Source organism: Triticum dicoccoides, chromosome 6B (genome assembly GCF_002162155.2).
Source record: "Triticum dicoccoides isolate Atlit2015 ecotype Zavitan chromosome 6B, WEW_v2.0, whole genome shotgun sequence".
Classification (NCBI taxonomy): domain Eukaryota; kingdom Viridiplantae; phylum Streptophyta; class Magnoliopsida; order Poales; family Poaceae; genus Triticum; species Triticum dicoccoides.
Genome location: NC_041391.1, coordinates 230,339,744 through 230,352,478, shown reverse-complemented (window position 1 = coordinate 230,352,478; position 12,735 = coordinate 230,339,744). Strand labels below are relative to the sequence as shown.

Here is a 12,735-nt window from a genome sequence, read left to right as displayed (position 1 = left end):
GGATTGCCCGCGGCCGTTTGAATTGGAGAGGCGTTTGTCTCGTGGCGCTTTGGGGCCCTCGAGATTCGTGCGCGATGAGGTGGAGGGGTTTGGGACCGTTGGATCTGCGGGGTGGGTCATGGCTTTCACCAAACACGTTGCAGGTGCTCCGAGCTATGTGGGCTGCCTCAGGTTAAGGATAACCCTTTTTCAGGAACGGGTTAAGGATAACCTGATAAGTGCCTAATTCGGATAAGACTATTTTCTTTGCAAGAAGGACAAGCTATATATATTAAAACTGTCTAAGGACATTCTTAAAAGTACTCCCTTCGTCTCATAATATAAGAGCGTTTTTTATACTAGTGTAGTGTCAAAAACACTCTTATACTCCCTCCGTCATAAAATAAATGACTCAACTTTGTACTAACTCTACCTAAATTGAACTGCCAAAAATGGCTTACATTTAGGAATACATGGGGAGTAGAAAATAAAAAAACATATCCTTAGGTATGTCGATGTTGTCTTTTTCCTGCACTCCTTGACGAGTTAAGGATAACCTGATAAGTGCCTAATTCGGATAAAACTATTTTCTTTGCAAGAAGGACAAGCTATATATACATATTAAAATTTTCTAAGAACATTCTTAAAAAGTACGTGCTACCTAAATTGAACCGTCAAAAACGTCTTACATTTAGGAACAGATGGAGTGTTGTCGATGTTGTCTTTCTCCTACACTCCTTGACGACGCACCTAATCAAAGTTCAATACCTCTAGAACCGTGGTACACTCTCAGAGCCAGGGTACCTTTGGTGACGCAAGATGGTGGGAGTCAGTAGAAGCTGGCGACAATGAACCAGGATCAAATAATGTCTTCGAGTTTAAGGCGGTGAAGGGAGCTAGAGAACGGTCCCATAGCCGGTCAGAAAGGACCAGGGAGGCATTACCTCACTAGCTTATCGACAAAGCTGAAAGTGATTTGCCGAACAGAGAACCGAAAAGACCAAAACATGAACCGCAATTGTCCACTCCAGCGAACAGTGCCATCCAACTCCATCTAGATGAAACATTAAACAAAACATGACCCAAGATTTAGAGTTAATACCACAATTGGTACACAAACTTGCAGTGGTGGGAACAGAATCATACAAAAACTAAAAAAACCCACAAAAATGGTCCTTCAACTTACCTAACAGAACATTTTAGTGCATTTCCGTCAATTCTGTCGGTGTACCATCTCCCGCCGTTATAACCCGCGTTTGTGGTGCGCCAGGGTGGAAACACGCCCACTTCTCAATGTCACATAGAGAGAAACACAAAATTAAAAGACCTTTGCTGTGCGTCGGTCGAACCGCGGCGCTCGGGCTTAAGAACTCGTCTCCTGACCACTCCAACAGGCTTGATTTGTTGCTGCATATGGTGTTAAATACTCTCTTCGTTTCATAATGTAGCGCATATAGATTTTCTACAAAGTCAGACTTTATAAACTTTGACCAAGTTTATAGAAAAAACTATTTATATCTACAATACCAAATGTATATAATATGAAAGTATGTCTTGTGATATATCTAAGCACATGTATTTGGTATTCTAGATGTATATGATTTTCTCTATAAACATGGTCAAAGTTCATACAGTTTGACTTTTAGAAAAAATTATATGCGCTACATTGTGAAACGGAGGAAGTAGTTTATATTATTGTAGCCGCGGTCGGCGTGTACATGAATCTACTTCCTCTGACGTGACTTTACTATCATGCTCCCTTCGGGATATTAATCATGTAGCACCGCAATACAATGGTGTGTTAATTAATACAAAGTGTAGGTCTTGTCAAACTTGCTGCTGTTAGGGCTTCTCCAATGGCAGATCTGTAAATTTTCTCCCACATCCATTTACAGACAGCGGAGCAGTTCGCAAACACGGATGCGGGAGATGACCATCCAACTGTAGCCGTATACATTTGAAACACATGAATTAACATGGCGAAAATCGTGCAAATACGAAGGATTTCATTAAAATTCGAACATAGTTTACATAAAAAGTCGATATTTTCGGATGTTTAACTAAAAACTTTATAAAAAAACCTCAACTCTATACCAGACAACAACCTCGTACACATGGCCGCCCTGTCCTGCCGAACGGCCGTCACCGTCTGCTATTGACGCAAGGCTTTCAGAGGGATGTGGCAGCCTTGTCCGTCTGTCTCATGCTTCGCGGTTCGGAGTGCCGCCATGGCCAGTGCTGACGGCGTGGGTGGAGCACCGGCGGAGGCCTTGCCCTTGCCGGCGTCCGGAGTCTCGCCAAGAGACCGCTCCTCGCAGTACTTGGTGATCTCGCTGTCGAGGCGACGACGACGTCTGGCGTCCGTCTCCTTGGTGATGACGGAACGGTCAAGGGCCCATGCGGCGGCGAGGTTCGTGCCGTTGCGGACCCATTTCAGTGTCTCATCGGTCTTGGCGAACGAGGAGCGGCGGGCATCATTTGTCGGTCATACCGCTTCCGCTGACGCGCTGTCTGCTCCTGCGAGCTCTCCGGTCACTCTCCAGTTCAAGTTCGCGAAGATGGTGGTGCGAGCTGTCCTGTCAATGTGGTGGGATGGAGGTGCTAGGGGCAGTGTTGGTGGTGGCGTTCTTCGCAACAGTGAGAATGTTGCTTGATTGATCTATGTCATTTGAGCATCTTTTGCCTTGTTTTATCGCTCATTCATGAACCTAAACTTGATACCTTGTTTGTTGCGCATGATTTTGGATGTGATGAACTAGTATGATATCAACTAGTGATGTATATATATGATGATGAACTTGATAAATGTTTGCTTATTATTGTATTTGTGGGACAGCGAGGCCCCGGCGCGGAATAGATCCCGCAAAACATTTGCAGGACGGGTTTACGAAAACTGTTCCGCCGAAGGGCTCACCATTCTATAAATAATTTTTGCAGGAGCCCTCAAACGACTTTTACTGCCCGGCCGTTTGCAGGATTTGCTAGAGATGCTCTTATGCCTCCTTAGCATTCTTAGTTGTAGAACCTTCACGCAATGAATTGTACAATTCTTTCTGCACAAAGGAAACTGAATGTGCTGAGAGAATGCGAACAGGTTGACAACATAGAAAAATCACCAGAACAACAATTGCTTAGTTGTATTGTGCATAAGAAAATAATTTATGTTAGTTTCACCTCCCTGTGCACAAGGCTTAGGGGTTGTTGACATTCCTTGCTAATTGAGTAATTGACTGCAAGGGAAATAAGTCAACAAGCAAAAAGATCAGTAGCTAATTGACGGGGATCCGCACGGCAGGACACGCACAACGGTCGCAGTCACTGTCAGCGTCTGTAAACTGGGGATGAATTGATATAAATGACGCAACTCCAAATGCACCAAGTAACTAGTTCAGTTTGAGTTGTTAGCAGCGATTTTTTTTTGCGGGAGGTCTCTGGTTCGAGTCCAGTTCCCATTTTAATTTTATGTTTCTTTCTCTGTGAAACTGACAAGTGGGCCCGTTTCCACCCGGCGTACCATAAACGCAGGTTATAGCGACGGGAGACGGTGCACCGGCAGAGTTGACGAAAATGGTCTAAAATGCTCTGTTAGGAGAGTTGAAGGACCACTTTTGTGGAGTTTTTAAGTTTTTGTATGATTCTGTTCCCACCACTACAAGTTTCTGTACTAATTGTTATATTAACTCTAATGGGGCTAAGATCTAGCCCTGACGAAAGCTTGACACGCCTTCCATGATACCGGTCAACATCTCTGGAACAAGATCTTATTCCAAGACACCGATGACAACATTGCCTCGTCACCACCTAGCTTGTGGCCAAAAGCTAGGGCGACCCAAACACGGTCAATCCCAAACTATGGACCCCCCATCTCGACGGTAGCAGAAGGCACCAAAAAACAAGGGGAACCGACAACAACAACACTTACAAACCCTAGCTGCACTTCTTTCTAGCTGTAGCAAACAAGAGAGGAAATTATCTCAAGTCATATTTATTATGGCGTTATAAAAGCCCATTTCTACTTGGAAGACAAATATTTTTTTTAGGGGGCATGTTTGGTTCATAGTAAATTAGTAATCCTGCTTTAACAACAATATTCATTCATTTGGTTTTAAAAAAAATAGAGAAAAAGAAAAGTGAAGGGAAATTTCTTTTGATCCCACTTCTAAAGGAAAACTACAGAAAATTTTACAATCTGGATCTCTTCAAAATTCCTGGGTGCAAAGAGATTGATTGACAAATGACAATGAACAGCAAAGAGCACAGATTGTAAACCCAACAATCATGGTCGCATGTCGTATGCAAGTAAACCACAACTCAAAGGTTAACAGAAGAATAACCTTTTTCCGAAGCACATTGTCGAAAGTACATGGAATGGTACAGCCCAAACCAAGTTACTAACAAGACTAGTGTTGCATGGAAGCTCTCCAGGGGGGAAAAAGGGTGTGAACGCACGAGCAAAGAGCATCTGATTTAAAATTCTTGAATGGTCCTCTTTTGACTTTGACTGCACAGCATGAAGGGAGCAACATCTTCAGCTTCCCAGCCAGTTGCTTCGATGCCTACAGCGAAGCTGAACTCCCGCACGCTTACAGAGAAGGGGCATCTCCATTGTTGCAAGATCTGCTATTACATCAGTGACCACTACGCCTTAGTCTTTGCCAAAGTCTGCGCTGCAGTGGGCGCTGGATTCCAGCTTCTTGGCGTCATTCAGCTTCCTGACGGCCTGAGATGCACGAAATGTGAGTTTCAGTGCTTGTTAAGGTGCAGATGGTCCGTGGTCGGGTTTTAAGCGTGTACGACAGCGCACCTTCATGAAGTCCTCATGGACTACGTAGTCCCGCTCTGCGCGAATTGCAGACATGCCAGCTTCGGTGCAGACATTGCGAAGATCAGCCCCGTTGAATCCCTGAAGCCAGATGAGTTGAGAATCTGAGCAATGCAACAAGATTGTATGTGCGATAAGAACGTTAGCTAAGATATACTCACTTCAGCCAGTTTCACAACCGCTTCATAATCTATTTCTCCATGCTTGGCGATACCGGCTGCATGGATTTTAAGTACTTCTGTTCTTGATTGCTCGTTTGGTAGCGGGATCTCAATCTTTCTGTCGAGACGACCAGGGCGCAGGAGCGCAGGGTCAAGAACGTCAGGTCGGTTTGTTGCCATGATCATCTTGACCTGTTTAGGCAAAAATATCACAATCAAGAGGAATCCATACAGCGCCAAGAAGGAAAGAATTGTGCGCAATGTTAGAAAAGGGAGTCAAATAAAATGTTTGCAAATCAGCGGCCAGGAAATTCATACAAGCAATGAAGCAAAGATGAAAATAAATTTTAATCCACAGACTGGTATATTTTACCCACGCAAGTTAAGAGTGCATATCACACACACATTCAGGCAAGGAAATTACTTCAATCAAATCCATTGCCTTTGCATATATGGCATAAAGTTACCTAGACAGGAAAAAGACTTGATGATATAGACTTTACCTTGCCAAGCTCATCAAATCCATCTAACTGATTAAGAAGCTCCATCAGCGTCCGCTGGATCTCACGGTCAGCACTGGTTCCCTCACTAAATCTTCTCCCACCAATTGCATCGATTTCATCCATGAAGATAATGCACGGCTAGAAATAACAATTTGAACAGACGGAAACAAAATTTGTGAGCATTGCAAACAAACTAAATGGCGATATATGTCAAAAGATCACAAAAATGCATTTATATTGTCTCTAACAGGAGCTCAAACGTGAAGGTATAAAGTTTGATTTCTTCTTCTCTTGCAAAACTGGTATTGAGATCTACTCCCTCTGTTCCTAAATATATGACTCTTTGGTAGTTCAATTAACTTAAAATTCGATAGTGTGTGGACAGGAACATAATTAGATGACACATCTGGGTCAAAGGAACTATTAAAGTCAGCTTGCATCTCTGCAAACAACAGTGGATGCATGATCATTTGCCACTATGCGTGTCTTACAGATAAGGGAATTAAGTTTAAGACCAACTAGCTTTGCAAAAAGGAAGGAAAGAGCAAGACTTACTTGGTGATCGCGTGCATAGCCGAACATCTCTCTGATTAAACGAGCACTTTCTCCGATATATTTGTCAATTATAGCACTTGACACAATCTGGTTTTTAGACAATATGTCACTGTAATGTAATACTCATGGAAAGAAAATACCAAGTGAAAACCCCACCTTCAAAAAGTTAGCATCGATATTACTGGCAATAGCCCTCGCTAATAATGTCTTCCCAGTTCCTGGTGGGCCATAGAGTAGAACACCCTGGAAAAAGTAAAGCAAGCATACACTGACTCCCAAAATCACAACATGTGTATCTTTACCTCTTCAACTTATATAGGAAAGTGGATCATAAACAAAAAAAATTGTGCTAAATTTACCTTGGGAGGTTTAATTCCAACCCTGAGAAACAATTCAGGGTTCATTAAAGGCAGCTCAATTGATTCCCTGAGTTCCCTGATTTGATCAGACAAGCCACCTACAGCCGAGTAACTGACATTGCCTGGATCTTCGTGTAGCATGTTATACACCACAGGATCCACCTAAAGAAACAACAAGTTCAGTTTCGTACCACATCGCCGGAAGCCAATTTTAAATATAACAAAAGGATCATAAAATAAAACAATTACTAAATAATGCACCAACAAAAGGAGTAAGAAGCTGATCAGCATTACTAAATCATACCTCCCTTGGCAGAGTGCGCATGATTGTCAAAGTTGTCATGTCCAGCACAACACGAGTTCCAGAAGTTAACTTTTCCTTGTCCACTTTACTCCGGCAACCGACGACATATCTTGGACCACTGCTAGCCTTAACAATAACTTCAACAAATAGGTATTTCAGCTTTAAGTTGTTACTAATAAAGAAAAGCAAAATTTACACGTGGCAGTTTCATGTGAATACGCAAAATAAAACTGATCAACTTGGTTCTCTTATAGTGTGGCAAGCAAAGCAGAGACTATGGAGGCCCTGTCCAGTGAAGGCCTTTGTGAGTTTGCACACTTCAAAAACATTCCTTTGAAGTTCATAGTAAGTACTCCCTCTGTAAAGAAATATAAGTGATCTAAACAATCTTATATTTCTTTACAGAGGGAGTACTTGTTATTTCATGTACACAGTACACATGCCAAAATTCGTGACAATATATCATCTTGTGCTAAACGTGTGATATAACTTCTTATCTTCTCTTTAGTTGCACAAGATCATATATTTTGTGACTTTTCATACATGTACTGAACCATGATTTCTTGGGGAGCTTTTGTAAGTGTACAAATCCTCATACAAGAGGACCATCTATACTTAACTTTTCAGGGCAAGTGTCCGTCAAAATATATGTACCAAGTATATATATAAAGAGAGAGAGAGAGAGAGAGAGAGAGAGAGAGAGAGAGAGAGAGAGAGAGAGAGAGAGAGAGAGAGGCTCTTTACTTACAGCGTTCATTATCAAGAGGACGAAGGACCTCTCCTATTATTTGTCCAACACTTTGCAGTGACTTCAAGTCATCTTCAGTCTTTGCGAAATCTTTCCTAGCAATTTTAAGGTTTTCCCTCACTGCATGGAGATGTGCCATGTGTCAACTGAAAGTTCATACTAAGAAGGATCACAATATTTTCTTATAATACAGGTGCACGTGTACTGTACAAATATCGCTCAGTACACATAACCAACTAAAAACTTTATGGAGCTGCTCGCAGACCATCAAGGGTTGTAAAGTAAGCTGAACTTGTGAAACTGCCTGAGTCCCAACACCAAAACAGTTCTGCTAATTGCCCCTGTTAGCTGAATCTTTTGTAAATCTCAATCGCCTAGAAGTACACACCACTTTGCCTAAACTTGCAGTAACGGACACACACTCTTTTTAACAGTAGAGATGTAAAATGCAATTTTTAGTCTGGATGTTATGCATGGAATGAGATGGGGATGAGAATGGGTGGATATCCAAAGGCTTGGAAAAGTGATTGACCTTAGAAAATTTCAGATCACTTATGAACAGGCATCCCATACTCCATACCCATACGGAAATGTGCCGACATAAATCTGTAGAGTCCACAAAATAGCACTTTGAACCAGAATTGACACCTAAATAACAACGCGGCAATGTGATCCAGAATTGCCGGCAATGTGACATTTTTTGGGGGTATAAAGACTTATTTCTAAAATAGCGGAAGAACGAACTTCGCAAATCTACTGAAGGGCCACCAATTATTCCACATCAAGCAATCAGGGAAGCGCAAAAAATGTTAAGTTTTCTAAGGAGTCGACCACCACGACAAAAACAAAACCCTAAGTCTCTCACATCGCACTCGCTGGCAAAACTTCAGATCCACATCAAGCAATCAGCGTCCAAACCAGCAGTGGCGGAGGCAAGGGGGGACGAGCAGGGGCCAGGCCCCCCCCAACCGAGCGATAGTTTAGGAACAAGTATACGTAATTAGCGACAAAATCGCACGTACGGGCATACTTGGCCCCCCCTATCTCGTGTATCTTGGAAGGAGAAAAAAGAAGCCCATGTAAAAAGCCCACCGGCGGCCTAATTGGCAAACTTGGAGCTGCGTTCTCCCGTACGTGAAGCGTGAAGCGTGATTAGCGTGTACGTGGGTGAGATTAGGTGCCGCTGCCGCCGTCGTGTGGCTTCGCTGTCCTTTGCCGCCCGCTGCCTTTGATCTGATCTCCCTGCTCGCTGTTCATGGTCTGATTAGTACGGCGAGTCGGCGACGCAGCCTACTTCTCCTGCCACAGCCAACGAACTAGCCAAGGTTAACACATCACACTCTATACTAATTTTTCTCTGTTCTCATCTTGTACCAGTGTTGATAGTATAAATCAGATTTTAGTTGCTTTGCTGCGAGATTTGAGATGCTATACTTGCCCTACAAATTATCATGGAAACCATCGTGTAAGAGTTCCTATCTGCGATGGAAAATTCTCCTATGTCGATCATAGAGTCATAGACTATATAGCTAATTCTGAGATTGCAATTCAGTAGCTACGAAGAGAGAAATGTTGCCAAACACCGTTAAAGATTAATATGTTTTCTAGACAGTTCCTTTGAGTTCTCAACCTATTGAAATTGTGAATGAGGATAATGTCCAAGTTCTCAAACTTGTTCTATATAATTACTTTTGTGCTGGATTTTTTTTTGTCTACTTAGCTTGGCCCCCCCTATACCTAAATCCTGGCTCCGCCCCTGCAAACCAGCAGATTTAAAGCCGGGAAACAACATCTACTCTGCACCGACAGCGCAGGCCAAGGCCGGCCCTATACCGGCAACGCCCAATCTAGCACTAGAACGCATCTAGATTTCGAGCGGAGTGAGGAAGGAAGCTGGGCGCGTTACCAGTGCCGACGCGCGATTCAAGCTCCCTGCAGTTGAGCAGTTTCTTGCGGTAGTCGGATTTGGCCGTGCGGCGACGGGCGGCGGCGGCGTCCTCTCCGTCGGCCATCGCCGCTGCGATCTGTCCCTCGACTTTGCTTCTGTCGCAAGAAGGGAATGAGTTCCAACTGTTTGGTTTTTTGCCTAAAAATATAAACTTAAGCACGGAATAGCTTTCTTGTAACCGAATACGTAAATTGTGGATGTTAGGTTGTTTTGAAGGTGGAATTTCGCAATAGTACTTCCTCCGACTCAAAATAATTGACGTTGACGTAGTCCAATTTATTTTACACATACATTCATAGACACGTATACATAATCATCTTTATGAATGCACACACATATACGCTCTATACTTATAAGCACCTCTGAAAGGCTAAGTGGTTTTTGGGATAAACGAAATTAGCCATGGGTTTATAGACAATTAGTTATTAGAAAAAACAGTTTTGCTAGTAGTAGTTTTGTGAATAATCATTATAAAAAAATAATGTTTGGGATTAGAAAAGTATAAAGTTGGACTTTCGATTTACTTGTTGGGATAACAATCCATGCCCCCCTCTCCGTGAGTTGTGAAAGTATGATGGCGTAAAAAAAAGTGTAGAGAGTGATGAAGTTAGTTAGGATCCAATATTGCAAAATCGTGCTTTTTTGGAACAATAACAAAGAGTAGTTTTTCTACAAACGTGAAATTCTGAGTTTTCTTTTGTGAAATTCTAAGTTTCCTAGAAACAAGTTCTTTACATGCGCGGATTAGTTAGAATAACTTCATTTGGTTAGATACCTTTTCTAGTTTATAGGACTTGCATTTTGTATACACTATTTATCCAACAACCCCCAAGGGTCAGTTCTTTTGTGATTTATAGTTGGTTGTAAAAATAAGCTGCCCCATCTCAGCTTATTCTAGAAGCCCAACCTAAAATTTTATTTAGAAGCCCATGAATTAAGGGTTAACTAATACTACCTTGGTCCTGGTTTATTTGTATCTTTTGTAATCTGTGCCAAATTTGACCAAAGATTTAACTAATAAAATGTTAATGCATGTCAACAAAAGTTATACCTTGGATTCGTATTTAAACATAGTTTTCAATGATATAATTTTTGTGACATGCATGAAGATTTTATTTGTTAAATTTATGGTCAAAATTTGACGTTGAATACAATGAGAATCAATAAACAAGGATGGGGTAGTAGGCTTTAAAAAAAATACAAAGACGTACAATTTCATCTATCCCCGAACCTAAGAGCATCTCCAACAGGCGCCGAACGCGCCGCGCGCTAAAAACTGATTTGGCACGCGCCCATCGCCTGGTTTGGCGCGGCGCGCAACGTTTGCTCCAGCAGCCGCGCTGTAAAGCCGCGCGCGCAGCTCCAGCAGGCGCGGTAAAAATGCAGCGCGCGCGCTCATTCTAAACATTTTTTTGCATAGATAAAAAACGATACAAGATATAGTTCGACATACATAGATAGATAGTTCGACATACACAGATAGATAAATACTACTACGACATAGATAGATAGATAGAAACTACTACGACATACAGTGATAGAAACTACTCCAAGTCGCTACCATCATCACCATCATCATCCTCGTCGGTGTCGTCCGAGGTTGAGAGCCATATGTCGTCCCAACGTTCATCGTTGGTCGTTCTTCCCAACGTTCATCGTTGGCCGTGAAGAACGACCTCCCGCCTGCTGAAACTATGTCGCACTGCTCGTTCGCCAATGCCTTCCGCTGACGCCGGTCAGCCCGCTCCGCGCGGCGCCTTGCCGTCCTCTCCGCCCAGTAGGCATGCTCGTCGGCGACGTCCTCCGGGTGGCGACGGCGCCACTCCGCCATGGCTCGCTCGTCCTCCTCGGCGACGAGGAGGCGGCGCTGCCGCCGAGCATGGTCGGCACGGTTCATGTCGGTGATGAGACGCGGCGGAGGGGCGACACGATGCGCCTGCTCGCGCGTGAAGACATCCCGGAAGTTCATCTGCGACCGGGGCCTGTCCAAGCGCCACGCCGCCGCGTCATACGCGTGGGCCGCCTCCTGCGCGCTCCAGAATGTCCCAGGCCGAGCCGGACGTCGCCGGACCGTATCTCGGCGGAGTACCAGCCGTTGGGGCACTCGCGAACGCCGCGATAGCCCGAAGCACCCCGGCGGTGCGGCGGCATGGTGGCGCGATGGTGGCGCCGAAAGCTGCGAAGCGGCGAGGCGGCGAGGCGGCGAGGGGAGGGCGCGTGGCTGTGTGTTGTGCGTGTGGCGAGCGCGGCAATTTATAGGCGCGCGGTAAGCGGCGCGCCAAATCTACCGCGCTGCGTGCCGCTTTCTCCCACGCGCGGTAAGTTCCCGCCACCGCTGGAGCGCGCGGAATCAGCCGGCGCGCGCTAAAACTAAACTTTACCGCGCGGGCGCGCCTTTTGCCGCGCCTGTTGGAGATGCTCTAACCACGCAATAGTGTGAGGTGTGCTCCACCCATAAGCAGCAAGGCCATGGTTGATCTTACTTTGCGAGGGACTTTTTTTTAGAAAAGGATGATGACCCCGGCCTCTGCATTTGGGAGATGCATACGGCCACTTTATTAATTATTCTCGAGGACCTTACAAAGTATTACAACAATATGTCTGAATCCGCCATCTTGGCAACATATGCCACTACTCCTATTCATATGATGAAGGGGTGCTACCTGGGCCAAATACCCGGACCACTCACCTAAGCCTATCATCAAAAACCAGAAGCCCCAGCCGAGCCACATACCCAGTCTGGGGCATAAACTGGTCTGACACACTCACATGTGTCATCACCGCCATCTTCCACAGGTCCGTCTTCAGAGTATATATTGAGGCTTCTACCTTGTCAGGCCACTCTGCCATCGACGCCACCTGTTGGAAATATGCCCTAGAGGCAATAATAAAATGGTTATTATTATATTTCCTTGTTCATGATAATTTTTTATTATCCATGCTAGAATTGTATTGATAGGAAACTCAGATACATGTGTGGATACATAGACAACACCATGTCCCTAGTAAGCCTCTAGTTGACTAGCTCATTTATCAATAGATGGTCACGGTTTCCTGACCATGGACATTGGATGTCATTGATAACGGGATCACATCATTGGGAGAATGATGTGATGGACAAGACCCAATCCTAAGCATAGCACAAGATCGTGTAGTTCGTTTGCTAGAGCTTTTCCAATGTCAAGTATCATTTCCTTAGACCATGAGATCGTGTAACTCCCGGATGCTGTAGGAGTGCTTTGGGTGTACCAAACGTCACAACGTAACTGGGTGTCTATAAAGGTGCACTACAGGTATCTCCGAAAGTGTCTGTTGGGTTGGCACGAATCGAGACTGGGATTTGCCACTCCGTGTGA

At 44.2% G+C, this 12,735-nt stretch overlaps 1 protein-coding gene across 1 annotated transcript; it reads right to left on the bottom strand.

The window, feature by feature from the left end:
- Positions 1–4,190: 4,190 nt before the first annotated feature.
- LOC119323485 (26S proteasome regulatory subunit S10B homolog B-like) lies at positions 4,191–9,495 on the bottom strand. Its single transcript, XM_037597158.1, has 10 exons — positions 9,338–9,495; positions 7,432–7,551; positions 6,684–6,820; positions 6,380–6,541; positions 6,177–6,263; positions 6,021–6,107; positions 5,466–5,603; positions 4,963–5,154; positions 4,784–4,882; positions 4,191–4,699 (listed from the first exon to the last, which is right to left on the bottom strand). Exons 1-10 carry the CDS (start codon positions 9,441–9,443, stop codon positions 4,625–4,627), a joined length of 1,203 nt encoding a protein of 400 aa, XP_037453055.1. The 5' UTR covers positions 9,444–9,495; the 3' UTR covers positions 4,191–4,624.
- Between the last annotated feature and the right edge of the window lie 3,240 nt (positions 9,496–12,735).